The following is a 26,795-nucleotide window of genomic DNA, read 5'->3' as shown; positions in this document are numbered from 1 at the left end:
AACGCCCATTGTTGAATGTTGATTTGTACTTCCCCTGTGTTGACCGTTCTTGGTACATTTGCCGTAATATATTATCTGAGGTGTTAATTAGACCTACAGTACTTATGTTTTCATATGGTGGTTCATTACGTTCTCTACCGTTCATGTTATTATCCTCAGTCAATTTCCCCATACTATTGATCAACATCGTTCAATTCTTCGTTGTGTTAACCTCATTTATAAATGATCTTTTAACTTCTTCCAGGATTTGCTCTTCGTTGATAATATTATCGTCAGTCAGGTCCCCAATGCTATTGTTCAACCTTGTTGAGCTTTCCTCAAGTCCCGATGGTACTTCACTTTGTTCTAGAATTCTCTCTTTGATATCGGTAGCTTGTAAATTTTTGCGATTTCCTTTGCCGTCTACCCATAAAACAGTTCTCAAAGTCACGATATTTTTCTTTCAATAAACGTTCCTGTTCATTTCTTTCGGTTTCGCTCAAGAATTTATTACACAGAAGGCCTTCCAGCTCAGATCTTATAGAGCCGATTACATATTTTGATTCCGCGTATAGCATTGTGACGAGCTTTCGCTCTGCTTCATAAAGCACCTCGTCCCATCTCTTCTGAAAGTCTAAACTGGTGTGATTTGCGCTCGTTGTTTGTTACAGAGCCCGAATGGCGTTATTCCTCTCGATAAGCTTTCGCTGTAGTGATCCAGTGGTGTTCATATCTCAATAATTTTTTATATAGTTAACTTATAACTTGGTCGTATTTAGCCACAGATAAAAAAAGAGATGCCAATAAAGTAAACAGGGCAATCACCTGGCAAAAAGCCATTTATAAGTTAATCACAATATATATATTGCAGTTATGTCTGGTTTATATATATATTCGAGTTGTATCTGGTTTATAAAAAAAAAAAAATATTCTAGATTAAAAAGTACTAAATTTTCGGTTGCTAACTGCTACCTTCATCAGAGTTCTAATGTTCAAACAATTGTTTCACCAGTTTTGATTATCTTATTTCTGACAAATTCTCCAAACTCAGTACTGTAATTAACCACAAAATCGTTATCCAATCGTAGATGCTTGAGTATCCTGGCTAGGAATTTGGATAGTTGGTATGTTGGTGAGACAATTTTACTGTTCATTTGGCGTATAGGAACCTGACAGTAAGCTGCATGTAAAAGATACTTTGTGTATTTTGGGTAGACCATAGAATGTAGCGGGAGAGGAGTCGAATGGTTTTAACTGCCAATATTCCTTTTCGGACAAGTGCCCCGCTCGCTTTAGCTCTCTTAAATGTTTTTCCAAGTCCATTTCAGTTTTGAGACCTTCGCTTATCAGTAATGCGTTTATAGATATTTTGGTCATCAAGCATGTTGGTCACTTGACTCTGATATACACCCTTACTCATTACAACAACGGAATTTCCTTTATCAGCTTTTGTTACTAAAATGGTCTTATCAGCTTTTAGATCTTTCAATGCTTTCTTCTCACCGGGCGTCAAGTTTTGCTTAGCAGGTGGTCTTGCTTGTTTCAAGATGGAATAGATGTTAGCTCTTACCTCGTTTTGTGCTTCTTTAGGTACATCATGTATGCCTTGTTCAACTGAGGCTAAGATTTCTTTTTTCGGTATTTCATTTGGGGTGCTTACGTAGTTCAATCCTTTTCTCAACAAGCTGATTTCATCTTCGTTTAATTTCCTTCCCGAGAGGTTTACGGCAACCCATTTCTTTTGTATTAAAGTTGCGTTGTGCCAAATACAATTGTAGATATAGAAAAAGTTTGCTTGTCAACTAGAGAGATATCATTCGAACATAAGCACTGCTTTGTATTTTTTAATATCACTTTATTCAGAAACGCTTTCGCTCTCTTAGCTCTTCAGGTAATAAATGATGACAGTGGTTATTTTGTTTACTTACATATAGTGTAATATGATACTTCCTATTTAGTTTGACTATGTTAAAGTAGTGTTATAACCACTGTCATAATTTATCAGCTGAAGAGCTAAGAGAGCGAAAACGTTTGTGAATAAAGTGATATTAAAAAATACAAAGCAGTGGTTATGTTAGAATAATATCTCTCTAGTTGACAAGCAACCTTTATATATATATTTATATATATATATATATATATATATATATATATATATATATATATATATATATATATTGAAATCGGACATAAATTAGCCTCTGAAGTAACAAATTAATCAATTAATAAAGTTGACACTTAAAAAATATTGATTTAAGTACCCCTTTTCGTTTTACACAAATCTCAAATGAAAGTGTGTTGGGTGCCTTAAGACACCTAAAAGTGTCAAAAAGTACTGGTCTTGACATGCTTCCGGCCAAAATCTTAAGGATTGCTGCAAATACAATAGCTCCTTCCTTAACGAACATCTTTAATCTATCACTCTCCACTGGAATGTTCGTGGATGACTGGAAAAATGCAAAAGTTTTTCCTATATATAAAGATGGCAGAGGCAGATGGCCGGGGCACTCCACCTTAACCGCCTTGATTCAAATGTGTGATACATGGTTTATAAATATGCATGGACAGGGGAATGCTGACTAGAGTGGTTTTTCTCGATTTTTGCAAGGCTTTTGACTCGGTGAATCATGATATTTTGCTTGAGAAACTGACATACTATGGAGTTTTCGAAGTTGAACTCCAATGTTTTCAATCATATTTAAAAAACCGATATCAGCCATGCCAAATTAATGGGTTTTCTCTCAAAAAAAGGTAAAATAATATGCGGGGTTCCCCAAGGGTCAATATACAGGGGCCTCTGATGTTTTTAATCCACACAAAAGACTTCCCAAACTGCTTGAAATTTACAGTGCCTTCTGTGTATGCAGATGATACGCAAATATTCACTTCATCATATGACTCTGTGGAGTTAGCGGAAAATTTAAATTCGGACTTGAGTAACATAACTGACTGGTTAAATGTAAACAATCCTGAAAAACCAAGTTTATAGTTATAGGCTCTAGATATAATCTAAACTCTAAAGTTGGTAATCTACGCTCTAGCGTCACTATGAACAACAAAACTCTGACATATGTCACCTCCAACAAATGTATAGGGATTGATCTTGATGAGAAGCTGGCTTTTGATGTATATATATCGACGAACTATGTAAAAAAATATGTGTTGGTGTAGGTGTCTTGAGAAGAATAAAAACCTTTTGTCCCATTAGATTCTCTTCTGACACTTTATAAATCTTTAATTCAGCCGTATTCTGATTACTGCTCCCCTTTGTGGGACACTTGTGATTGCAGGTGCTCCAAAACCGTGCGGCTAAAGTGATTACTGGTGCAAATTACGATGCTAGTCCTAGCATGATATTGCAAAAATTAAATTTAGACACTCTTAATGTCAGACGTGCCAAATTGAAGAGTGTTTTGTTGTATAAGGTCCTCAATGGACTTTCAGCTCCAGGCCTGACTGATAATTTTATAAAACTCCGAGATTTGGAAGGCTGCTATATCATCTGCGAAATTATGCATGACACTGATTTAAAATTACCAAAACCAAGAACTAACTTTTTAAAACGCAGTTTCAATTACAGTGCGTCAAGTATGTGGAATAGTCTTCCGACAGAAGCGAAAAAAGCTACTTCATTTGGACAATTTAAGCGCTCAATCTCAAATTCAATCTCATTTAAATCTATGATATAAAATAAGTCATTATTCCTTCATACTATCTCTAATCTTGTAAATATTGTACTATCTTCTAATTTTGTAAATATTGTGCTATGTTAGTATGTATTATTGTATCTCTAAATTTTCTTTGTATTATTCACACGCCCCTCCTGAAAATCAACTATTATTAAAGTTGAGTGGGGCTAGCGTGTTTTAAATAAAGTGATGTACGTATGTATGTATGTACAACAACAACCAAACTCGTTCCCAAGATTCGGTTCGGGCAAGGGGCGAGAGGAGAGGAGAGGGGGGGGGGAGTAAAGGCCCTGGATCGGCTGTTTAAAATGCTTACATTTCGTGGGTAGTATGAATAAGCTTAATTTATCTTAAATCATGCATATTTTCAAAATAACGGTGTCGCGTAGAACAGGATAGTAAAGTCGCATTAAAGCATATTGGAATTACACTATTTCGGAACAATTACAAAATATTCCTCTAATTACACATAACTTAAGAAAAATAATTTCACCAATCACAAGTCAGAAGCGGTTGGCCGATCCCAGGGCCTTTTACCGCAAACAAAATCAAGGTAAAAGATCCCAGGAACGAGGTTTGGACAGCATAATGAACAGTATATTAGAGACAGATTTTTGCTAAAAAGGTTTCAAAAAAATCTAATCTAAAACTTGCCAGCAATTATCTAGGGGAGAGAATAATCTAGGGGAGAGAAAAATATAACATAAAGTTGTCATAGAACTAACCAACAATTAGTTTACATTTCAACTAAAGAAATAGCTATATAGCTTAATTTTCACCAAGAGCTGGAAAAACGCACGATTTCAAAAGCTACACTGAGCGAGTGAGCGTGCATTATCGTTAATTCGACTGTAATTCGGTATATGGTTTTTATAAGAAGTGAGGTGTTTATATTACTGTATTAAAAGCTGAGATGCGTATAAAGTGTTGCAGTATGTTCGCATAATTTTAGAATTGACCCACATGCATGATTTCGTGCGCAGATTTAACAAAAAAATTTTTTTTTTAAGGCAAACTACTCATCTCAAGAGGGTCATATCTCAATTCGAAATCCTTGAATGCAGGAATTATCAGTCCAATAATTGAATCACAACAGTTTTGCTTCTTCAGATTTTTTTATTATTTACGAAGTGAGAGCTTTCGGTCATTGTCTGGCATATACATTTATACTATAACCGGTAAGTACACGTTAATACGGCAATTTTTTACCGTATTCCGTACGCATATTTCCCTTTACTCTCTTAAACACCAGTATAGGTGGGACGACAATCGGACTTTCAACTAACTATTGAGACTTCGATCTGGAGACAGGGTGCTTACCCAGGGGTAGACCTTTTCCTCATAATTTTCGGCTTGAAAAAAAATAAAACACGTCCAATTCTTAATTATTGAATTCGTGCATGGTAAAACACACTAACAGATATAATAGATTCGATAAAAATTGAGTCCAAATTTTTCGTGGGTTTAACTTTATAACTACCCATTACGCTCTATGCGTGATAGTGAATGTTTGATACAACGTTGCTCTAGGTTCCTATACAAACTTTCAAAGGAGATTAATTTGGAGTACAAGGAAGTATAGAATTTACCAATGGGAAAAGGTTCTTCTCAGACTTCCACGTTACGCTGACGAATATCGGATCGCATTAGTAGGAGAAACTACCTCTGGTTATGTCGCCATCGATGACTTGGAATTAATGCTTTGCAATGTTGGAGGTTGGTATTAAATACGTGGCGATTACTATGATGGGTAATCATGCGATGAGGGGTAATGTTTGAAAATTTAAGAGTTGGACCAGCCGCAAATGAGCAAGAATGAGCAAAATTATTGGCAAAGGAACAATTTTTTTTTTTATTATTAATAGCATGATAAAAATAATTATATTTCTTAAAGCATGCATCAATGCATCTTGTAAAAGCTCAGTTCTGGCAGACTTTGATTCGATATTTTGTATCTTCGTTTCGAATACCGGTTTCTTAAATGTTTATCTTGTTTGTATGCTAATTCCTTACACAGTGTTTAGTTATTTTTATTGCTCTGGATAATCTTTCTAAATTCTTTAGATCATCGTCTATCTAATAACATTTTTGTTGGCAACAAACAAAATTCTATTCAGTACACCTCTTTGGCGGCAGAAAAGGCTGAGTCACGCCCAAAGTTTGTTATTGAACGATCACAAGTTGTGAACACATTATCTTCCACAAACTCGGTGTCCAAAAGTCCCATTTTTCTTGAAATCCAAGACAACTATTTTACCATCGCTAATAACTTTATCGCTAACAACATACATGGTGGAATTGAAGCAAAATTGGGTGGAAATTTCGCCGGAACAAGGCAAAAATCTACGGATTGCTCAATATATGGTAACACGTTTGTGGGCAACACAAACGGAGCAATTTTATTGGTTGGGCGGGGCTCTGGGATACAACGCATTCGGATTAAAATTATGAAAAATACTTTCGAGAATAACTTGGGCCCTTTCAGTACATTCAAAGTCAACAATATCCAAGTGAATATTGTCAGCAATTTCTTTTTTAATAATTCCGGGAAGCATACGCTCGAGTATCACTTTGAGAGTGATGGGTTTAAAGATCAGACTTGTGAGATGAACACGTTCTATTTTAATCGTGGTGTTGGACCTTCCCATGGGGTAACGATTCTCACAAACGGTCCAGTGGATTTTCGTCGAAATAATTTTAAGAATCCTGTCAATTTGTACGAACTAAGCTCAAGAAAGATGTCTGTAACAGACCCAATTAAAGCAATTAACAATTGGTGGGGAGCTGGTAAAGCCGATTACGTCCGCTCACGTATTTATGGCAAGAAAAAAAATGATGAATTCGCGTTGGTAATCTATGAACCATTTAAAAAATTACCACCAAGGGATATTCTATCTAGTAAGTGGAAAAATTCAGGTGAATTAGGAAAAATTAGGATCGAGTAAACTAAAAAGTCTCTTTTCAGTTTACCTTGACTTTAAACGAATCTAATTCATGTTAAGAATTTTTCAAATACGTAAATTTGAATTTCATAGTTGGTTGTCCTCCAAGCTGGCAAAAGATTGGATCAACATGCGTGGTTGTTAGAAGAGGTGTTCAAACGTTTAAAGAAGCCGTAGAATATTGTCAGGTAAAGCAATAAATGGAGTAAAAAAGTCAATAAATATATAAAGAAATAGAATGATTGAAGTATTAATATTACTGAAAAACTATTTTTGCTTCATTAAGATGGTCATTTCTAAGTTAAAATTGCAGCCAATTTAAACGAAAGGTTTATCAGCGATATACTTTTCCTTCTAGTATTTGTACACAAGTGTTGTTATTACGATCTGCTAACAGGCAAACTGAATACCCATTATCTGGTGGATAGCGCTATTCTGTTCTCGCACAACTAGAACTTGTGTTAATTTCAACTTCTGATCTGCATGATAAGATTACTCGAATAAATAAAACTTGCAAATCTTTTATCTGTATTCCAAAGTATCACGGAGGTCGTGTGGCTTCATGGTCGTCAGCAGAAGAAAAGAAATTTATCGCTATGGCGCTGGTTGAATCACGACCTGAAGAAGAACAGCATGTTGCAATATGGGTTATGACAAAACAATACCTGGTAAATATATGTGCATATACAGGGTGTATCAAAAAAAATGTCCCAAATGTAAAAATTCCGTTTTTCAGGATATTTTGCAGAATTTGGCAAATTTTTGTGTCCCTAGAAATAGTTAAGACTTATCTGGTATACCTAGGTCATGTTTGGTTTTTCATTAACAAAATTATGTTACCGGGGGGGTGGTTCCTTTCCACTGATATTGTGAGGGCTTGCGCGCGAAAATGTGAAGCTGAAATTGGGATATTATTTAGCTGTCTAAAAGTAGGAAAGCTTTTTAATAAACTGTCAAAGTTTCAGGAAAAATAATGCATACGGGAGCAACGCGCGACCCCTAAAGGTGACAAATATTTCATTGCGCGCAGTGGATTAAATGCATGGTTGATTTTAGCGTGACCGATCTTATGCAAGGCTGGGCAAATGAATAAATTAAAGCGAGAAACCGAACAAAAAGACGATCAAGCGATTTAATAACAAGATTTTTATTCCTGATGTTAATCCTCAACATTTCCACCATTTCTTTCTAAGCAAACTGCGGCTCGTCTGAGTATGGTAAACACTGAACGGCGAACCACATTTGTCTGTCCTGCCTCAAATTATCCATTTCGTTCGAAATTCTTTTTTGCAAATCGCCTACGCTACCACCGGCAAATCTAGGCGAATGGACAGACAAATGGTTCGCTGTTCAGTGTTTCGTATGCTCAGACAAGCCGCAGTTTGCTTAGAATGAAATGGTGGACATGCTGAGGATTAACATCACGAATAAATCGCTTTGTTTTTGTGTTCAGTTTCTCGCTTTAATTTATTCATTTGCCCACCTTGTATGAGATCGGTCACGCTAAAATCAACGATGCATTTAATCCACTGCGTGCAATGAAATATTTGTCACCTTTAGGGGTCGCGCGTTGCTCCCAGTATGCATTATTTTTCCTGAAACTTTGACAGTTTATTAAAAAGCTTTCCTACTTTTAGACAGCTAAATAATATCCCAATTTCAGCTTCACATTTTCGCGCGCAAGCCCTCACAATATCAGTGGAAAGGAACCACCCCCCCGGTAACATAATTTTGTTAATGAAAAACCAAACATGGCCTAGGTATACCAGATAAGTATAAACTATTTCTAGGGACACAAAAATTTGCCAAATTCTGCAAAATATCCTGAAAAACGGGATTTTTACATTTGGGACATTTTTTTTGACACACCCTGTATAAATGTTATATTTACAATGCAGGGCCCGGTTGTTCGAAAGATGGATAACTTATCCAACGGATAAGTCCTATATCCAACGATAAATCTGCGATCCAGTGGATAGTTATCCATTGGATAAAAATGCGTTGCACGAAGTGTAGATAGTGAAGTGGATAGCTATCCAATAGACCTTTCTTATAATGACGTCAAACGCGGAAAGTCCGTTGTTACACGAAATTTGATTGGCTCCACAAAACTATCGAGCCAATCAAACTTCGTGAACATCATACTTTCCTCGTTTAACGTCATTATGAAAAAGGTCTATAAATAAGTTAAAATTTACCAGGAGAAAACATGCAGGAATATCCTGAAATTTCCTACCACAACTTCAGCATTTCAGCTGTTGCTAAGCCTTTATAACATTGAATTCATAATCATTACAAATTCTCGAGTATATAGTTAATGAATGGAAAAGACTTGAACAAGTGATTTGCTCGAACTTTGCACTTCACATAGACCCCGTTTACACTAAAGCGAAAGTTTCCGGATTCATCACGAAAGCGGAATGTTTTAGTACCGGACTCATGTTGCTTTTTACACACGCAGCAACCAATCCGATAGAAAATATACTCGGTTTTAAGCCGTATCTGGAAACTTTGAATCCGGAAAATTTTCTTGTGTAAACGCTTTGCACGACGAATATTAATCCGAAGAAATTCAAACGTGACGACCAAAGAATTCTCCAGGAACAAGTAATGTGAATGTAAACGAACAAATCCGCATACAGAGACAACTAAAGTGTAGTGAGCAAATCCGACCTGGCAAATCCGATACATGTGTGTAACAATGAATCCGGATAAAGTTACAAATCCGGAAACTTTCGTTCTAGTGTAAACGGGGTCATAATAGTGATTTTATTAAACACATTGTAGCTTCATTCCTTGACCTTGCGACGCTTTGCCTTTCGGTTCCATATTTTACACTATTTTAATGTTTTGAACAAAATTCGTAGCCTTGTTGTCTATACTTGCCTACCGCGTGAATGAAATTACTTAGATATTAGCAAATTTTCTTGCAATAAGTTGAATCTTTCTTTGAAATTCCCTTAGATTCGATTAGAAGGGTATAGTAAATTGACCGCCTGTTCAATGCGAGAATGTCCAAAAATCGCGCTCGGAACGGAATGTGTAGGCCAGGGCGCTTATATAGTGGGCGGTGCAACGCGTAACTGCGCGCTGATCGATGTGTGATGCAAGCGGTCTGGTTACGAGTATTGTTTTTTACAACAATGGCGGATACGCTCGAGATGCAAACGTACAAAATACAAGATGCAAACGTACCAAGTATTGATTGTTTACCAACTATAAGTGCCATCAACCCAAACCAGGATGAAGATAGTGAAAGTATTCGAGACCATGCAGGCTGGGCAGTAAAAAGAGCAAGAGACGTGATCAGCAAAGGGCAAAATGAACTCCCATTGAAGGAAACTGTTAAAAAGGATGCTTCAATTGTTTTTGGAACAAAGTCAAACGCATTGACAGTTTTGTCTCAGTTAGGTGGAGACCAAAGGCAGCCAAATGGGAACTATAGATTTTGTATTCATGAGCATGTTGTCCCATTTTTTATTTTTCTCCATAAATTAGTTGAAAGTCTGTTAAGCCCAGAAAACATTCTTCGAGAAAAAGGGAACATTTTAAAGTTTTGCCTTGACCATATGTCGATAAATGAAGAACTGAGAGCCAGATGGAATGAACTTATAAAAACATCTGATATTCCCTCATCTATTGCTGTCCTCCAAAGAGTAGTGACCTTTTTTATTAAGTCGAAGCAACAAATATTTCGTGAACAAGAAGCTTTAAAACCGAACAAAAGAAGTGTTGCTTTGCGACAGCAAATAAGACCCTCTGTTAAAAAATGTGCTGCAGTATCCTCCACCCAGACAAGAAAAAACCAAAGCATCGTAAACCTGAGATCCAATTTTAACAGTTCATCTATAAATGCATTTCTACTCAATCTGAAAACTCTACCCCATCATGAACAGGAAAAAGTATTGGGCAAACTTCAAGAAAAAGAACTGGCTAAAATTTTGAAGGCTTTGAAACAGCCAGCATTCCTGGGAAAAAAAAAAGAAAAACAAATAAAAAGCCTCCTTGAAGCAGTAAAAGGGGGTCTGGTGTGTGCTAATATTGAGGAGGTATGTTGTAATATTAAAATAAAACCATACAATGACATATAGTAAAATGATTTATTGCTTTACAATAGGAATAAATCAAAACATGTTATTTACAACATACCGTAAAATTATGAAAATCAACCACCTCATTTTATATATCTACAATATCCCAAACCCTTTGATTTAACAAGGGTCCCCAATAAATTACCCTTAATTTAACATTCCCACAACAACAACCCCCCCCAAACATGACTGAATGTAGCATTCAACAATATCCAACCCACCCTCAATTTAAGTGTCTGCAACATCCCCCAAAGCTAATAATAAGTGTCCCTAACAAACTCTTAATTTAACTTTGTCACCACCAACACATCCCCCCCCCCCGTGACTATATGTATTCATAGCATTCAAAGCATCTTTGTATCCTCAAGGTTTTAAATGTTAGACAAAATATTCTTCCTAAAAACAATACTTAGATTGAATTCAAAGAGCAATGTAACTCTGGATGCCTGGGACCAGTTGTATACTCTAGTTACATTTAACTGCATATAGTAAGGACAAAATTGGATTGCAAAAATGTAGTTAAAACGTTTTTAGTTGTCCTTATGATAGGTATTCTGTGTCAGGGAAGGTCTTTTGCCCTTTATATGTGCTATTTCTAACACTAGAAAATAAACGGTTAAAGATAGACTGGCCACAAGTTGGTTGAAAAAATACCCTGAACATTGCTTCTTTTAGGAATGCTATCATTACCCTTCTGCTCCTCACCGAATTCAATATCAACATCATATGTGTTAGTTTGTTTCTTTGACAGACGCTTAGCTTCAGAACGAATTATCATACTATTGACATTGTAACCATAAGTGTACGCTGTCATATTATTTGTACCACCACATGCTTGCCTTTGCATAGAAAAGAATGACTCAACTATATCTTGACTTATTCTTTTAGGAATGATATAAGGCGGACTTCCATGAAGGGATCTGAATTCAGGTGTACCAATGAATTTAACCAGTGCTTTAAAGCCATTGATTGTTACCTGGAAATATATAAGGCAAATATAATTATAAGGTATATATTTTGTTAGGCCCAATAGTTGTTAATGTTTTAGTTCGCAAACATGATTTACATTGACTGTTTTAGTAACTGTAAGCTTTTGCATTGCTGGTCAATTTACCATACCACTTCTGTTTTTCACTTAATATGTGAACTTTTTGTATATAAATTTGGAAATAAATGGGCTTTAAACAATCGCTTTTGTGATTTTTTTTTACCTGTATATCAAACATAGTTTGCCAACTAATGAAATGGGATGATCTCTGATTTAAGTGCATATATAGAAGCCAATTCATTTTTCCAACTTTTAAAAAAGTCTAGTACATCATCTAAAGCTTTGATTCGGGTATCTTCTAATGAACTTAATGGTTTAGTATCGTTGAAGACATTCCACAATGCATCACAGTTTGAAATAAATTGCTGAGTTGATTTAGTTGCTTCATTTTCATACTTAGCCATGTCCTTTTGCACCTTTGAATTAAGTACTTGAACAGCTAGTTTAACACGCATTTTGCTCAAGCTGTCAAGATGGACATGAGAACTTCTAATGTCTGTGGAAAATAAATGTCTTTGTTTGTCTCGTAGATAAACTGAATATATATGTTCCCATAAGATATTCTTTGAATTCAGCAATAAGCAACTGGTGTATCGTGAGGAGTTTTCCTTATCGCCACTTTTGTAAATATTGTTCCGGAGTTTTTTGATTAGGTGAGGTGGATCAGACAAGAAAAACAATGGAAGCTTTGAAAATGGATTGATAACTTGAGCTACAGTATCACTACAGCCATTCATTTCCATAAATGCCCTGTTTTCAGAGGCTCCATCGCAGCACGACACAATGACTTTAAAGTCGAATGAATGAAGTAAACCTACTCCCTGCCAAAATGTTCTATTCAAGTTGTAAGCTGAAATTCCATTTGTTAAGAAATATGCACATGGGAATTGGAAATTACTGAATATACTTTTGAAGAAGAACTGTAACACATGCGTCGCTAAGCTTTTTCGTACAGAAGACATTGTTGTTGTATTCCCATTTGGAGTATCACCTTCATCACTACACAGGTCTGTAAAACCAATCAATTCCAAGAAGATGGGTCAAACACCAACCCTTCTTTGATTTTAACTTCATCGAAAAAAAGCCCACCAAACTTCCCTATTTCTGAAATGCCTTGCTTTGTGAAACCTTCTCTCATAGCGTTTAGCACTGACGTTTGCCACCCAGATTTTGAAGAACTAAAGTTTTTGTAGTCTGAAAGAGTTCTACCACTTGGAAGTTTTAGGAGTCCAGATTCACGGAGGTCATCATAAATGCTGTGGGACTTAGAATAGATACGGAGGCACCATTTCAATACCAAGGGATGCCACCTCATTTGCCTTGAAGGCATATTCAAAGCCTTTGCTTGGTCTTGCAAGAGTGTTAAGAAGAATGTGTCAGACTCCTGACCAGTATGTTCAGTGATGTGTGATTGTAGAAGCTTCTTTTTGCCAAACGTTTTGTCACAACCAAGCCATTTACATTGATACTTCCTATTTATTGGAGCTTCATCTGAAACAGTTGCCATGTGACAGGTAGTTATATGCTTCACTAACAACTCTGGTTTCTTGTGATCATGCTGTAAATGCAAACAATCCTCCCAATAACAAATATTGTTGTCTTGCTTCTCAATATTTTTGCTAAGCCCCTTGTATAGCTGCTTAAACAATGTCCTGAAATCAGAATCTGTATCATTTCCCACTGTACTCATTTCCTGTTGGTACTGTTCAAGGCGTTTTAACCTAATTTGCATTCTGTGGACTTTCCCTGCCATTTCTCTACTGTTCTCAATAAGGTTCTCTTTGGACATGTAATCAAACCGAGTGTGTTTTGAATAATTGTTTTGGTTAGGTTTTTGGTTTCTGGATTTAACTGTCCTTAAATAATGTTCCATCTTCAAGCACTCTTTGCCACATCTATCATCTTCAATTAGAAAGCTACATTTTGTAGATCGGACACACTTCTCATAAACACCAGAATCCTTATGCATTGTCTCAACAAATGCACCTGGTTCACCATCCCTTGTCTTATATACACAGGAAAAGTATTATTCTCATTTAGTAGATTTGTGTAATTTTCCACTGACACTCCCGAACAAATACTAAGCTTCTCCAACGACTCCATGAGAAGATACAACTCACTCTTACTCTGTATGGTTCGAGGTATTGTGTTACTTAAATCTAAAGTTTCCGGTATGTGCTTTTCTTTGGAAACAAAGGAGTAAGTACCATCTGCTAATATTACTATTTCATAATGGACTGTAACCATACTATTGTTCATATAATATAAGTGTACTTCCAATTTATCAACATTGGAGATGACTTTCCACATTGGAAACCTACTTTGAATGCTACTAATTATTAAATTGACACGGTATGCCAAAGCTTGGGTTTTTTCACTTTCTTCTAAACTGGAAAGGCATTCTGACTCTAAATCTTTCTTTAAACTCTCAAAGTTTTGCCAGTTGTTAGCATCTGGATCAAGCAGCAGAGTTATTAGATCTTGTTGGTGATTGGCAACAATTGTCTCAATGTAATTAGAATAATATTTCCACCTAAGCTTCCCATTAAACTTCCCAAGACCCTTGGTTATGTTGTTAATCGATCTGTAGAAATACATTTTGATGTTGCTGCAAGTGAAACGGACACCATATACTTTGTAAACAGCCAGTGAGATACCAGCATATTTTTCTGCAGAGCAAGTTCCTAATTTAGTTCCAGGAGGTAGTGCAACATTCACTAACGAATACATAAGCAGTTCCTCAGGTTGTAATGTTATTTTCCTGCAGTATTGAATGGGCGTTGAAACAGCATTTAAGAAAGCATTTCCCAAGTCAGCACACGGTTGTAATCTTTCGTTTCCATTAGGTGAAACCGGAGACACATTTGTTGTGTTTTGCTCAGACTGGGAGGTCGCTGGTTCATCAAATTGCGAAACTTTTATCCTCTTAGACGGAGAGGCAAGTTGCTCAGTCGCTCTTCTCTTACAATAAGTATCACACATTTTAATTTTTTGGTTTAACTTGATGTCCACGGACTTTTAGTAAAAGGATAATACAAAGATACGTTTGAACCGTTGTTTGGCTTTCGCAAGCGACATGGCGTGAAAACATTTAAAAAACCTTCTATTTGGTATACGCATCTTTTTCGTTCGATAGAATACAATTTGTTTTGCAGGCAACCGACTTTTGAAAGTAAATATCGAAAAGAGTACAATTCAAATTTTCGTTTTCTCAACAAATCTAAACGGGAAGCTTGCTTGGCGTAATGATCACAAGATTTCAAGACTAGGGCTATATTTATTTAACACTTGCGCTCGGCATACTTTTAGCTAAGGCATATTTTGAAAATTGTCTTAAGCACAAATTTAGCTTACAGCTTACAGTTACTTTAACGCAATGTTTTAAAACGAGCCAATTTTTTTCTATTCAATGACGCAGAATCTTTATATAACGAAACTGCAGCTTTTGTTTACTTCTCTACGGTGAAAATCGTAGCCTAAGGAGGCAAGTTTTAACTCGCAATAATACGCGACTTTCAATCGCTATATCCTCATATGTTCAATTCAGATTTTAATAAAAACGCTAAAATATAAGAAGATAAATATAATCTTTGACATACCTGAATTCCAAGCCTGGGACTAATTGACAACATTCGCATATCCTGCATTAAAAATTACCCTTCATGGAAGTCACCAAAGAACAACTTATTATCCAAAATATTTTCTTTACAATACCACTTCATGCACCAAACAAGCGTTCAAAAGATAAAATAGTAAGTAATTTGTCGGAACAATCTAAAAACTGTCAAAAAAAATCGATTATTGAGAAAAAACAGCCATTGTACAAACAGCGTTGAAAAATGAACTCCTTTTTGACTTTTGTCGAAAAGCACGCTCGTGCCAGTCCATTTCCGCATCACACATCGATCAGCGCGCAGTAAGCGCGTTGCACCGCCCACTATATAAGCGCCCTGGTGTGGGCAACGTGAAACGCGCGCTGCTGCCACAAATATATAAACAATGGCTGGAATGCACTTCGAAAACATTTTTAATAGTGAGTACAATCATGATGCATAATTATTAGTTTGTTGAAACACAGTAGCAGGATAATTGCATTTTTGTCCTTCTTTATCAAAATGTTTACAGTGTTATCTTGTATCTTGGAATTTAACACACACAGGATAGTGGATTTAAACTACCACCGGACCTTGTATAAATTTATCCAGTAGATAGCGATTTTTATCCGCTGGATAAAGTTACCCAAGCTTCGTGTAACGGAAATCACACGCTGGATAAAACTTATCCGTTGGATAGCGAGTTATCCGTCGGATAGCGGCTTATCCACATTTCAAACAACCTGCCCCAGGCCCAGTGTTTGTGAATTCTGGACGCTGATGGCTAAAAGCCGTAAAGTGTGAACTGATTGTATAAACAACATAAATATAGCGTAACTATTTTTAAGGAAAACGGGCAGATTTCAAAACAGAAATGTGCGGTGAGAACTTATGAGTACAAATATCGAGCTGTTCCATGTAAAAGTCTTTATCCATATATTTGCACACAAGCCGCAGGTAAGTTGATTTAAAATAATTTCGGGTTATCTATGCAAGGATCTTGACCCCCTAAACTCGCCTTAAGATATAACGCGAAATTGACAGAATTGCATCACGCGGTAACACGACATGAAGTTGATAGAATTTTATTCGATTCTTTATTCCATTCTTCGATACTTTATTTGCGAGATTCCCTACAATAGGGATTGATTCATCAAAATAATTATGATTTTTGGGAACTTTCTGCCGTAATTACGTTTTTTGTTTTGTACCCAACAGTTTTCGAACTGCTTCTTACTGTTATTTATTCTTTCTCGTCTTTCACAGTTACTCACTGTCCTAATGGGTGCTTCCACAATGGAGATTGCGTCGGAACAACTTGTTTTTGCTACCGCGGATGGACAGGGAGAGACTGTTCTCAATTTCACTGTAATGAAGCGAATAATTGTTCGGGGAATGGCCTTTGTATTGGCCCAAACGCTTGCAAATGTTCAGTAGGATTTCTGGTAAGCATATGATATACAATAACATTATAGCCCAGTTTACACTACACTCGACGTATTGGCACGGCACGGTTATAAAATGGGTACCCGTGCTGATTTAATCCCTACCCGGCCTTGATACAGGTACTTATTCTAAATTAAGGGTAGTGTAAACGAGGCATATATTATTTCACACTACACTCGATTTTGGCTCGGAACGGCTAAAATGGGTACACGTGCACATTTCATCCGTGCTCAACGTAGCCTTTGTTTAGGTAGCCTGTCCACCAATAAAATTGAGTGTAAACGAGGCTTATACCTCACTGCCTATTTTTAAATTACAAGACTTAACTGGTTTAAATTTCGGCTAAGCGCATAATCCAAAAATCAATCCAATATCGGACTTCACTGACATAGAATTGGACGACTTTTAATTTACTTTGTTCCTTTACAATATAATTATCTGAAAGAAATTAGTACCCTAGCATGGTGCTTCTTGCCCGTAGAAAATGCTATAAAATAAATTGATTTCTGATTAATAGATTACTTTTGCAGGGTCGAGGCTGTACCTACTCTGTTTGTGGAAAGTTTAGAAAATGTATTGATTGTTACCGGGATAGTTCCTGTGGTTGGTGCGACAGCTCCCAGCAATGCATTGCGGGTACATCAATAGGACCACATTCAACAAAATGTCCAGACTGGTTTTACCACAACTGCCACACTGTCGGGAATGTTAGCACATGTTCCAAAAATATTATGGTAATTTATAGAATTTTTGTCCGAAGCGCGTTGAATTATTAAAGAATTACCATATTAACTATGAAACTGAGAATTTATTTGAGTGTCCTGTTGGTGTGACACATGTTGCCCGATTTGAATCAGCAAAAATTTATGATTTAATGTTTTAAATTTATGTTAAATATTGATCTAAAATTTGATGTACATTAAAATTATTGAAGACGCGGTACTTAATGATCTAACTATACAGAGATTAGTGGGACGTGCCAGTTAGGCCTTGCACAGTACATCATATTCAAATAATTGTCGCATACTTGTAAGTGCTAATTTAAGATTAAATAACAGAAGACAGCCATTTTTGAATTACAGCGCGTGGACTGTGCAATGAGGCAGTGCAACCGATCTGAAAAAACAACAACATTGGAATCCTGTCAAAAATGTCACGATTATGAGAAGTGCTTCAAGAAAGTGGTACGATAATTCGTAATAATTTGTTGATTTGCAGTATGTATGCAATTAAATGATACGTTGCCGCTGTGCTAATCGATGTGTTGCGCCACTTACTTAATTACTTCATTACAACATTACTTATACATTTATCATATTTATTCGTTGAAAAATTTGAGCCATTGAGAGGCAGTATGTTGTCAACACTATTATTGCACAAAAAAAAATTGCAATTAAAACTACAGCTTTTAAGCTACGGATGCATTTAAAAGAATCTTATGGAAAGTTGCTAATAGTGTATGCATATGATTTGTTGCCGCGAATTTCCTATGACAAGAAAAAATGGCAAAAAATGTCTATCATTAAAATAGTTTTAGTATTTTATTATCTTATTTTGAAGATTCCCTCCCCATAACGGAAATTTTATTTGGTGAAAAAGTGTGTTAATATCGTTATTTGGCAATGTAGCTATCTTCATTGTCTGACGATGAACAGATCGTTTAATAGCCACATGTTACCAAAAAAAGAACGGCGTGCAAAGAAAAAAACTCGTTAAAAGGAAGCCAGCCCTCACTGAGTTACTTCTCTGTCATTCTCACAATAGTTATAAAAACCTTCATTCATATGTAATTAATACTAATTCCGGCCTAATATTCGGAGTTTTACTCTGCTGTATAGGAAGAAGGAGTGTGTAAATCATGGAATGACACGCGTTGTCCTGATGGAAGAGTGCATGCTGATTATTCGGATCCGAAAAGGGTAGAAAATGTTGTTTACAAAAAAAATGTGAAAATTGTTGACCCAAAAATAACAAAGATATACAATTGTCCCATTCAAGTCGCTGGAGAGGAAGATTCCTCTCTAGTTCTGGTTGCACCTGCAAAGTTGGGTCTCAAAGTTGGAGATGTGCTATTGAGTGGGCAGGCTGGAGGTCTGATGCACAAAGTTAGCGATACAACAGAAAAAGGTAAACATGCCTTAAAGAAATTGCAGCAACTTTTATACAACAGTGCTATAATTCACGTACGGTATAGCCCCGTGATACATATATACTACTAAGATGGGATGATGCAAAGCTGTTTTTAAATGATAATTAACTATATAATTACCTACGCGTTAACATTTTATTATTTGACTGGCAATTAGGAAATTTCACGTTCATTCTTGGCAGACCAGCAGCAATAAAGGAAGCGATTAGCTACGCAGATTTTACTCAAGAAGGAAAAGCAGCTCAGTTTATAGACGAAACAACTTTGGATATAGAACCTAATTCTGAGTACGTCAATGGCGTGATAGATGGATCAATAAAACTGAAAGAAACTAAAATTCATGTGCTATCCAAAGGTGAGAATATCATAATTTCATTAAGACCGTAGGTTACCCAAAAATGTGTTTTCTCATGTTATTAATCCACAACTAGCATTTTGAACCGTTATAATTTGCAATACATAAAGTAGCGCACGCACTCATAATTAAAAAATGTCATTGACAATTATGAGTGCGTGCGCTACTTCATGTAATGCAAACTATAACGGATCAAAATGCTAATTGTGGATTAATGCCATGAAATAAAAAAATTTCGGGTAGCCTATGTTCAATAGATATAAAATACAGTATACTTGGTTTACTTCATATGATTCTAAACACATATTCGGCATATATATATATATATATATATATATATATATATATATATATATATATATATATATATATATATATATATATATACAATTAAGTAAAGTATCCAAGAAGAAAGAGTGCTCGATATCAAAATTTAATAGAGCGATTAAAATAAAATCAATGAAATATTACAAAATTTTGAATATATTGTTCGCTACACTCTGTGTTTCACGTTTCTTCTGAAACGATCATCAGGCGAATGATTACTCTACAGCAGTTAAAGTTTGTGTGATGATGTTTTTAACGTGCTTGCGCTGATACAATTCAAAAATTGCGCGCGCGTCTAAAATTTTTTGCGCTGAATCTATTTTTATGTCTACATTTTGCGAAAAGTTCACTTCTTTTGTTTAGTGTCGTCTCCTTCGAGGATTTAAGAATTGCCATTTTTTCCTCCAGGCATAGGTTGCATGACCGTCCGCCCGCTGAGTAAGCCGGAACGCATTTGATGATTGTCCACTTGATGTTGAATTGTTTGTTTAGTCTTTTTAGGTTCCATGTGTGTTTTGATAGTTCAGTTTCGGATTCGTAGGCTGGGTTGTTTATGGATTTCTTGTGGTTGTAGTATCTGGTCTTGAACGTACCAGCTGTGACACCGATGTAGTTCTTCGACTCAGGAGGATTTGTAGTTATAATCTCGGCATTATAGACGAGGCTTTCAGTTAGGCATTTACCAAGGAGTGGGCATTTATTCTTGATGCGGCAGTTGCAATTTGTACGATCTGACGAGGTTTTGTTCGATTTCATGATGTTTCGGTTGTGGCTGGAAATAACACTTTTTACGTTTGGCATGCACGAGTAGCTAACTTTGACTGAATTGCGGTTAAATATCTTGTGAAGCTTTGAGGATTTTGGAAAGTGTTTATCGATTATTTGAAGGAATTTCTGCGCAACGTTAGTTTTAACGTTTTTACTGAAAGGTGGGTTAAACCAGATTATGTTCCGCTTACGTTGTGAATTGTGACGGTGTTGGCTTGGGTTGTGTTGATCGGAGTAGGTGAGCTTGACATTATAATTACAACGTTTTAGTGATTCTTCGTAAACCGGTAGACTCTCTTTAAAAGATTTTTCGTTGGAGGATAGTGAGGATAGACGTTTGTTGATTGACTTCGGTATTTGCTTGATGATGCTAGGTGGATGGTTAGATCTAGCGTCAACATACAGTGGCTCGTTGTTTGGCTTACGGAAAGGTTGGTGATTTCCTTCGATAAGGTTGAGTGTGACGTCAAGAAAGTTTACCAGGTGGTAGTTGATTTCCGCAGTGATTTTAAGGCCATAGTCATCAAAGATTTTGTGGAGATTTTTCCTTGCATGGTCAGCCTGACGACCTCCCGTTCTCTCAAGGATGAGCAATCCGTCATTTCTGTACAACCCAACGTTGTCTATCCCAAAGCTTTCAGCTAGTCTGTTCAGCAAGAACAAACCGACCAGTTCGCAAACCTCGGCACCGTCGTAACTTCCCATCGCGACATCGAAAAGAGACTGGTTGTTCTTTTTTACCCACGTTTTATCGTTGTAGAAGAGAAGAGACTTGCGCGCATGTTTAATGATAGAGATGAATACAAACTGAATGATACAAACTTTAACTGCTGTAGAGTAATCATTCGCCTGATGATCGTTTCAGAAGAAACGTGAAACACAGAGTGTAGCGAACAATATATTCAAAATTTTGTAATATTTCATTGATTTTATTTTATATATATATTATAATATTATATATATATATATATATATATATATATATATATATATATATATATATATATATATTTATATATATATATATATATATATATGATTTGTAGTAGGATATGACACCGAGTGGCAGCCCGCCATGGCAAGCAGAAAATTCTACTTGACCACGGCAGGATTTGAACCCGCGGCCTTCGGTATACTAGTCCGATGCTCTGCCAACTGAGCTACATGGCCAACGCGGGTTTTTGATATTTCGAAACAATACTAGTTTCTTCGATATCGAGAGCTTGTCAGCTCAATAGGTGATTTTAACTATATGCATGAAGATGGTACTCGGGAATAGGGACGATTTGTAGTAGGATATGACACCGAGTGGCAGCCCGCCATGGCAAGCAGCAGCCTGTCATATCCTACTACAAATCATCCCTATTCCCGAGTACCATCTTCATGCATATAGTTAAAATCACCTATTGAGCTGACAAGCTCTCGATATCGAAGAAACTAGTATTGTTTCGAAATATCAAAAACCCGCGTTGGCCATGTAGCTCAGTTGGCAGAGCATCGGACTAGTATACCGAAGGCCGCGGGTTCAAATCCTGCCGTGGTCAAGTAGAATTTTCTGCTTGCCATGGCGGGCTGCCACTCGGTGTCATATCCTACTACAAATCATCCCTATTCCCGAGTACCATATATATATATGATAGATATATATATATATATATATATATATATATATATATATATATATATATATATATATATATAACCATATGAATAACTATAGACAGCCCAGGCATATTTTCGTAGAGCAAGTAGACTCGTGTACACGCGCGAGCGCCACTAGAACGAAAACATGTCTGGGCTGCCTATGGAATAACTGTAATTTAGCAAAATTTTGATGAAATTTACAAATATTTTCATAAATATGGAATATACAGTATGTATTTTTACTAAATTAGAGGGAAACTCGAATGAGGTAAGGACTTTTCACGGTTTAACAAATAACAAGACTAAATTTTCGACCGAATTCACCACGTATAATGAAGTCGGAAGATTTTACACTTGATAATATTTCACCCGGCACAGCTTTAAAGTAATTCTTTTGTGGTAAACACAGCTTTATACAGCACTATAAATCTGTGTTATGTGATGAACGAAATTATAATCTCATTTATAAACTGCGTTTTCATATATTTAAAAAAGAAAAGAAAATCAAAACATTCCCGTGCAAAAACCAGTGGAAGCGTAGCATAAAACTTCGGAAGTTATATGAGACGTCTGATGTTAGATTTCATGGTATTTGATAATTAAAATAATTTACCATAACACTGAGTATAGATGAGAAACTTAACTTCAAGAAAAAGGTTAGAATCTTGTCGTATTTTTGCCATTTTTTCACAAAAATATGAGGGTAAACTTTGATTCTTTAAAAATATACGGCCGTTGCGAGTTGCTATCACTGAGCTATATATTAAATTCCTGGAGGACCGGCTCACTGCCAAATCGCGTCGCCAAAAAGATGGCGAATTTTGAGCTTTGCTGACGTCACATGGCTCCTTTTGCTCATGGTAGTTACCACTGACATACCGCGATACAAAGTGAAAACTGTGTCCATCTCCCTCCTGGTTTTTATGAAAATAATTTCGGCTATCGGTAAATAATTTTTTTGTATTTCATATAAAAAGGATAAAAGTGTGCCTCTTTTTCCCTGTTCAACAAATGGAAAGGAGACGTTACTTCGTGCCCTACGTCTAACGTTGTGAATGGCTTAGTTCACTTATCGGTAGAGTTCTTTTCTCATATATTTTATTGCATCCAGGTAAGCCGGGTTTTATAACAATTTTGTTTTTTGCCTTTGGACTATAGTATAAACTGATTACCAAAGATTGTGAGCCAATAAATCCATCAGAACTTATAGTAAAAACAGCAAATATACTATTTTCGACCCTTTGGTACATATGCACCCAAACTTTATCATTTTTCTTGACTTGTGTGGGGAAGGGATTTAATTTCTGGCAGTGTCAATCTTTTGAGTTTGGTCTATTTTGTTTTCATGATAGCAAATATCAATGTTTATAGGTGAACCTTTCCCCCAGTCAGTCTACTAGATGCCATCATCAATTAAAAAGATCTGACTGACAAAAGTGCTGAGTGGCGTGCTGATACAAAGTAATAAGATTGATAAAGCCTAGATAATATATTAACTTGTTTGCCTTGTCAAATCCAAAGTCAATTTATCAATTACCATATGGCTCATAATTGATTTTTTAGCTTTTTGCACCTTGTGAATAAATCTTGAACAGATTTTTATTTTTAGGATGAAGTTATGATGCTATGAAATAAAGGTGGCTTGTCATGCTGGAACATTCAACTGAGATGAATACAGCACATTATACACCTTGTTATGAATGTACATTGTTATTCTTACCATGCTCACCGATTTTGTTGTTGGCTGGTGTATTTATAACAATTGTTATATTTATGAAAAAAATAAATATAAACATGCATTGACTGAGCAGTGTGCCTTCAATCTGCACCCACTTTTATAATTTTCTGTTGATGGTATCAACTTCCAAGGGGCTATATGTTCATTAGGCTAATCAGGAGTAATGGAGTCTAAGGAGGGATTAATATTATTCATTACTATGGCCAGGGGTCTAAGACAATATTGAAAACTTTTATTGCCCATTGAGGTACAAACTGCACTTAGCATTATTCAGCTGCCCAGCATCTTGCCTGAGTTTTGGCCTCTTATCCTTTGGATTATGCATAGTTAGCAAGATTAGTTAGCATAGATATAAAGTTCTGAGGACATTAAAGAGAACATCATTAATAATTGCAACCTTTTCGTATTATTTCTGCAGTTAAGGGCTCAGAAAAGCCTAACTGATGTCCATAAATATCCAGTTGTCCTCACAATATCCGACAATAGTGCCAAAAAGTTCAAGCATTTGTTAAATTTCATATAGGAATGTATAAATAATGAAAATATGATTAAAAAAATAAAAAATAAACCTGTCAGTTATTGTCAGTATTAAAATCTTTAGTTTTGTCCACATTTTTTTGACGTTTTAATATATATTTGTTCTCGAATTGGCAAAAACAGTGTCTACGACTTGTATTCATCTTAAGAAAAATGCACTTTATTGCAGGCCAGGCGGCCAGGCCGAAAAATATACCAAAAAAACAAAACAACAAAATTCATAAAAACCAGGGGGGAGAACCTGTTGTTTAAAAAATCCAGGAGGGAGAATGCTGCTGTAGCGGGCTAAGAATTTAGCCCGGTCAGTGGTAACTACCATGGCAAAAGGAACCATGTGGCGTCAGCAGAGCTTCTGCGTTTGCGCAGAGGGCTGAAGTCCGCCATGTTTTTGGCGACAAAAAGATGGCAGCGAAATTACCGAAAAATGACGAGCCGGTCCTCCAGGAATTTAATATAGCTCAGTGGTTGCTATGGCCACAGTGTTTCTACGTGCAGAAAAGTATTACCGTACTCAATTTCTATTTCTCCATATCATGTACCCTCCAAAACCCCCAACCCAGAAAAATTTTCTAACAATCATGTTACCATCCCTACGCTTAACTAATTTCGTTTGATCGAGGCGAAGGGTTGCTGCATGCATGTATTTCTAGTTATATGACTGATCACATGTATGTCACGTGATCGCTACAATACCCAACACTAAATGCCATTTTTTGTAATCTATTTCACTGTTCATAATGATTTCAATTAAAACTTTCCACATGCAAGAATTAGTCAACACCCTGAAAAAATAGCATCTTGTTACGTTAGGAGGGATCTGCTGATATTGATTGTCTTTTAGGTTTTTCTTATACTAATTTATTTTCTCTTTCAAAGAAACTTCATTCTTCAAATGCCTAGCTGGATACATTTACGAAATTGGCGAAAATGTTTTAACAACGTATTATATCGTGATGGAAAAAAGTAAAGTGGAAGATGTAAGTCAAGGGGATGTGTTTGTATCTGTAAAAAATTCCGGATTTATCGAGCGTGTTGTGCAAAAAACCATCAACCAAAACATATCATTTTTGGAAACGAAAATTGAGAGATGTACGCAGGAATTTGACTTGACAAATAGGTACGTATTTTTATTCAGTGTAACATTTCATTAACTGGAACAGGAAGTTTTTTAAGGGATGTATTGCCGATAAACAGGCAGAGAAAATTCAAGTTTGTGTAAACTTAGGAACATGTCTGGGAAAAAGTATCTATTTTCAAATTGATTTAGAAATCTAAATATAATTGCACACCGTTTGAATTCCATTTGTGTTTAGTTTAGGAATTATTACAGATATGAATATTTTATAAATTTTCATCAATAAATACAACGAAAGTTTTTGTTTTGTTGACATACTCAATGGTTTGATTATTTAAGTGAATATAATTACCAGTGCACACGATTCGACAGGTCGGATGTGACTAGATCAGTTCCGACTTTTGGTTGCTTGTTCAGACGGTCTGATAAGTTATTTTGGCGGCATAAGGTGATATTCAGATCTTTCATTCATGTTAATTTATTTGCTATTAAAGCCAAAATTAAATCTTCGTTTAATTCGGTTTTTATTTCTTCAGTTCTTTTCAAGTTCAATTAAAGTTCTTTAATTAGCATGTGTCAAAGATATAACTAATTAGTCTATCTCTTTATTAATAAACTAAAAATCAGTTAAAAATAATTGATATATTATTTTTTAAATTTTAATTATTACTAATTTTAATTTTCAATTATAATTTTTATAATTATAATTTTTTTAGCTAATTTTTTTACTTAAGAATCAGTTCTAGCTAGATATATATATTTACCCTATTATTATATAGTATAGAGTATTTAGTGTAGAACATATTTTACACTGACTGAAACCAAGCGAAATAAAAAATAGAACTTAGCTAGGTACAAAACATTATCTGCTGACCGTGAGGGATATACTTAAAATCTTGAAATCGTTTTTAAAAGACACATGAAACACGAACACCTCTATTTCAGGTTTATCAAAGCAAGACCCTCGAGTAAAGAAGACGTATACTGTTTCGGAGGTGATAACAATAACGGCATTGTTATTAGCGAGCTGTCGGACGGTTCTGAAAACAAAGAAATTGAAGTTGGCGATCTTATTATGGGAAGAGAAGGTTATCCAGTGTTGGCAAAGGTTAGTGAAAATATATGATTTTTGGCACTTCACTCGATGCAGGTAAATTCTAAAGGTTCAAAGGGTCTTAATTTCGAGTGGAATAGACCTTTCTTATAATGACGTCAAACGCGCAAAGTCTGATGTTACACGAAATTTAATTGGCTCCTTAAAACTATCGAGACAATCAAACTTCGTGTAACATAAGACTTTCCACGTTTGACGTCATTATGAAAAAGGTCTATTATGCACACTTTTTTAAACTTTTTTTATTTTAGGTTATCGGCTCGAGAATCAGTGGTGATTATATTTTAGTAGAAGTAATTT

The 26,795-nt window shown here is 35.8% G+C and overlaps 1 protein-coding gene across 1 annotated transcript in view; it reads left to right on the top strand.

The window, feature by feature from the left end:
- LOC114530701 overlaps nucleotides 1–26,772 on the top strand; it is a 35,784-nt gene extending 9,012 nt beyond the window's left edge. Inside the window, exons 4-17 of the mRNA XM_028552307.1 lie at nucleotides 4,679–4,846; nucleotides 5,199–5,384; nucleotides 5,733–6,566; nucleotides 6,704–6,798; nucleotides 7,150–7,278; nucleotides 16,191–16,299; nucleotides 16,609–16,787; nucleotides 17,319–17,522; nucleotides 17,871–17,972; nucleotides 18,627–18,915; nucleotides 19,095–19,292; nucleotides 25,183–25,423; nucleotides 26,327–26,469; nucleotides 26,747–26,772. Coding sequence (XP_028408108.1) covers nucleotides 4,679–4,846; nucleotides 5,199–5,384; nucleotides 5,733–6,566; nucleotides 6,704–6,798; nucleotides 7,150–7,278; nucleotides 16,191–16,299; nucleotides 16,609–16,787; nucleotides 17,319–17,522; nucleotides 17,871–17,972; nucleotides 18,627–18,915; nucleotides 19,095–19,292; nucleotides 25,183–25,423; nucleotides 26,327–26,469; nucleotides 26,747–26,772 — 2,903 coding nt within the window. The remainder of the gene's footprint in view (nucleotides 1–4,678; nucleotides 4,847–5,198; nucleotides 5,385–5,732; nucleotides 6,567–6,703; nucleotides 6,799–7,149; nucleotides 7,279–16,190; nucleotides 16,300–16,608; nucleotides 16,788–17,318; nucleotides 17,523–17,870; nucleotides 17,973–18,626; nucleotides 18,916–19,094; nucleotides 19,293–25,182; nucleotides 25,424–26,326; nucleotides 26,470–26,746) is intronic.
- Nucleotides 26,773–26,795: the final 23 nt, after the last annotated feature.

The sequence above is a fragment of the Dendronephthya gigantea genome, unplaced genomic scaffold, assembly GCF_004324835.1.
Source record: "Dendronephthya gigantea isolate DGI-Jeju-01 unplaced genomic scaffold, DenGig_1.0 000065F, whole genome shotgun sequence".
Taxonomy (NCBI): domain Eukaryota; kingdom Metazoa; phylum Cnidaria; class Anthozoa; order Malacalcyonacea; family Nephtheidae; genus Dendronephthya; species Dendronephthya gigantea.
Note: the sequence above shows the minus strand (reverse complement) of the source record. Positions and strands in the feature narration are given on the sequence as shown.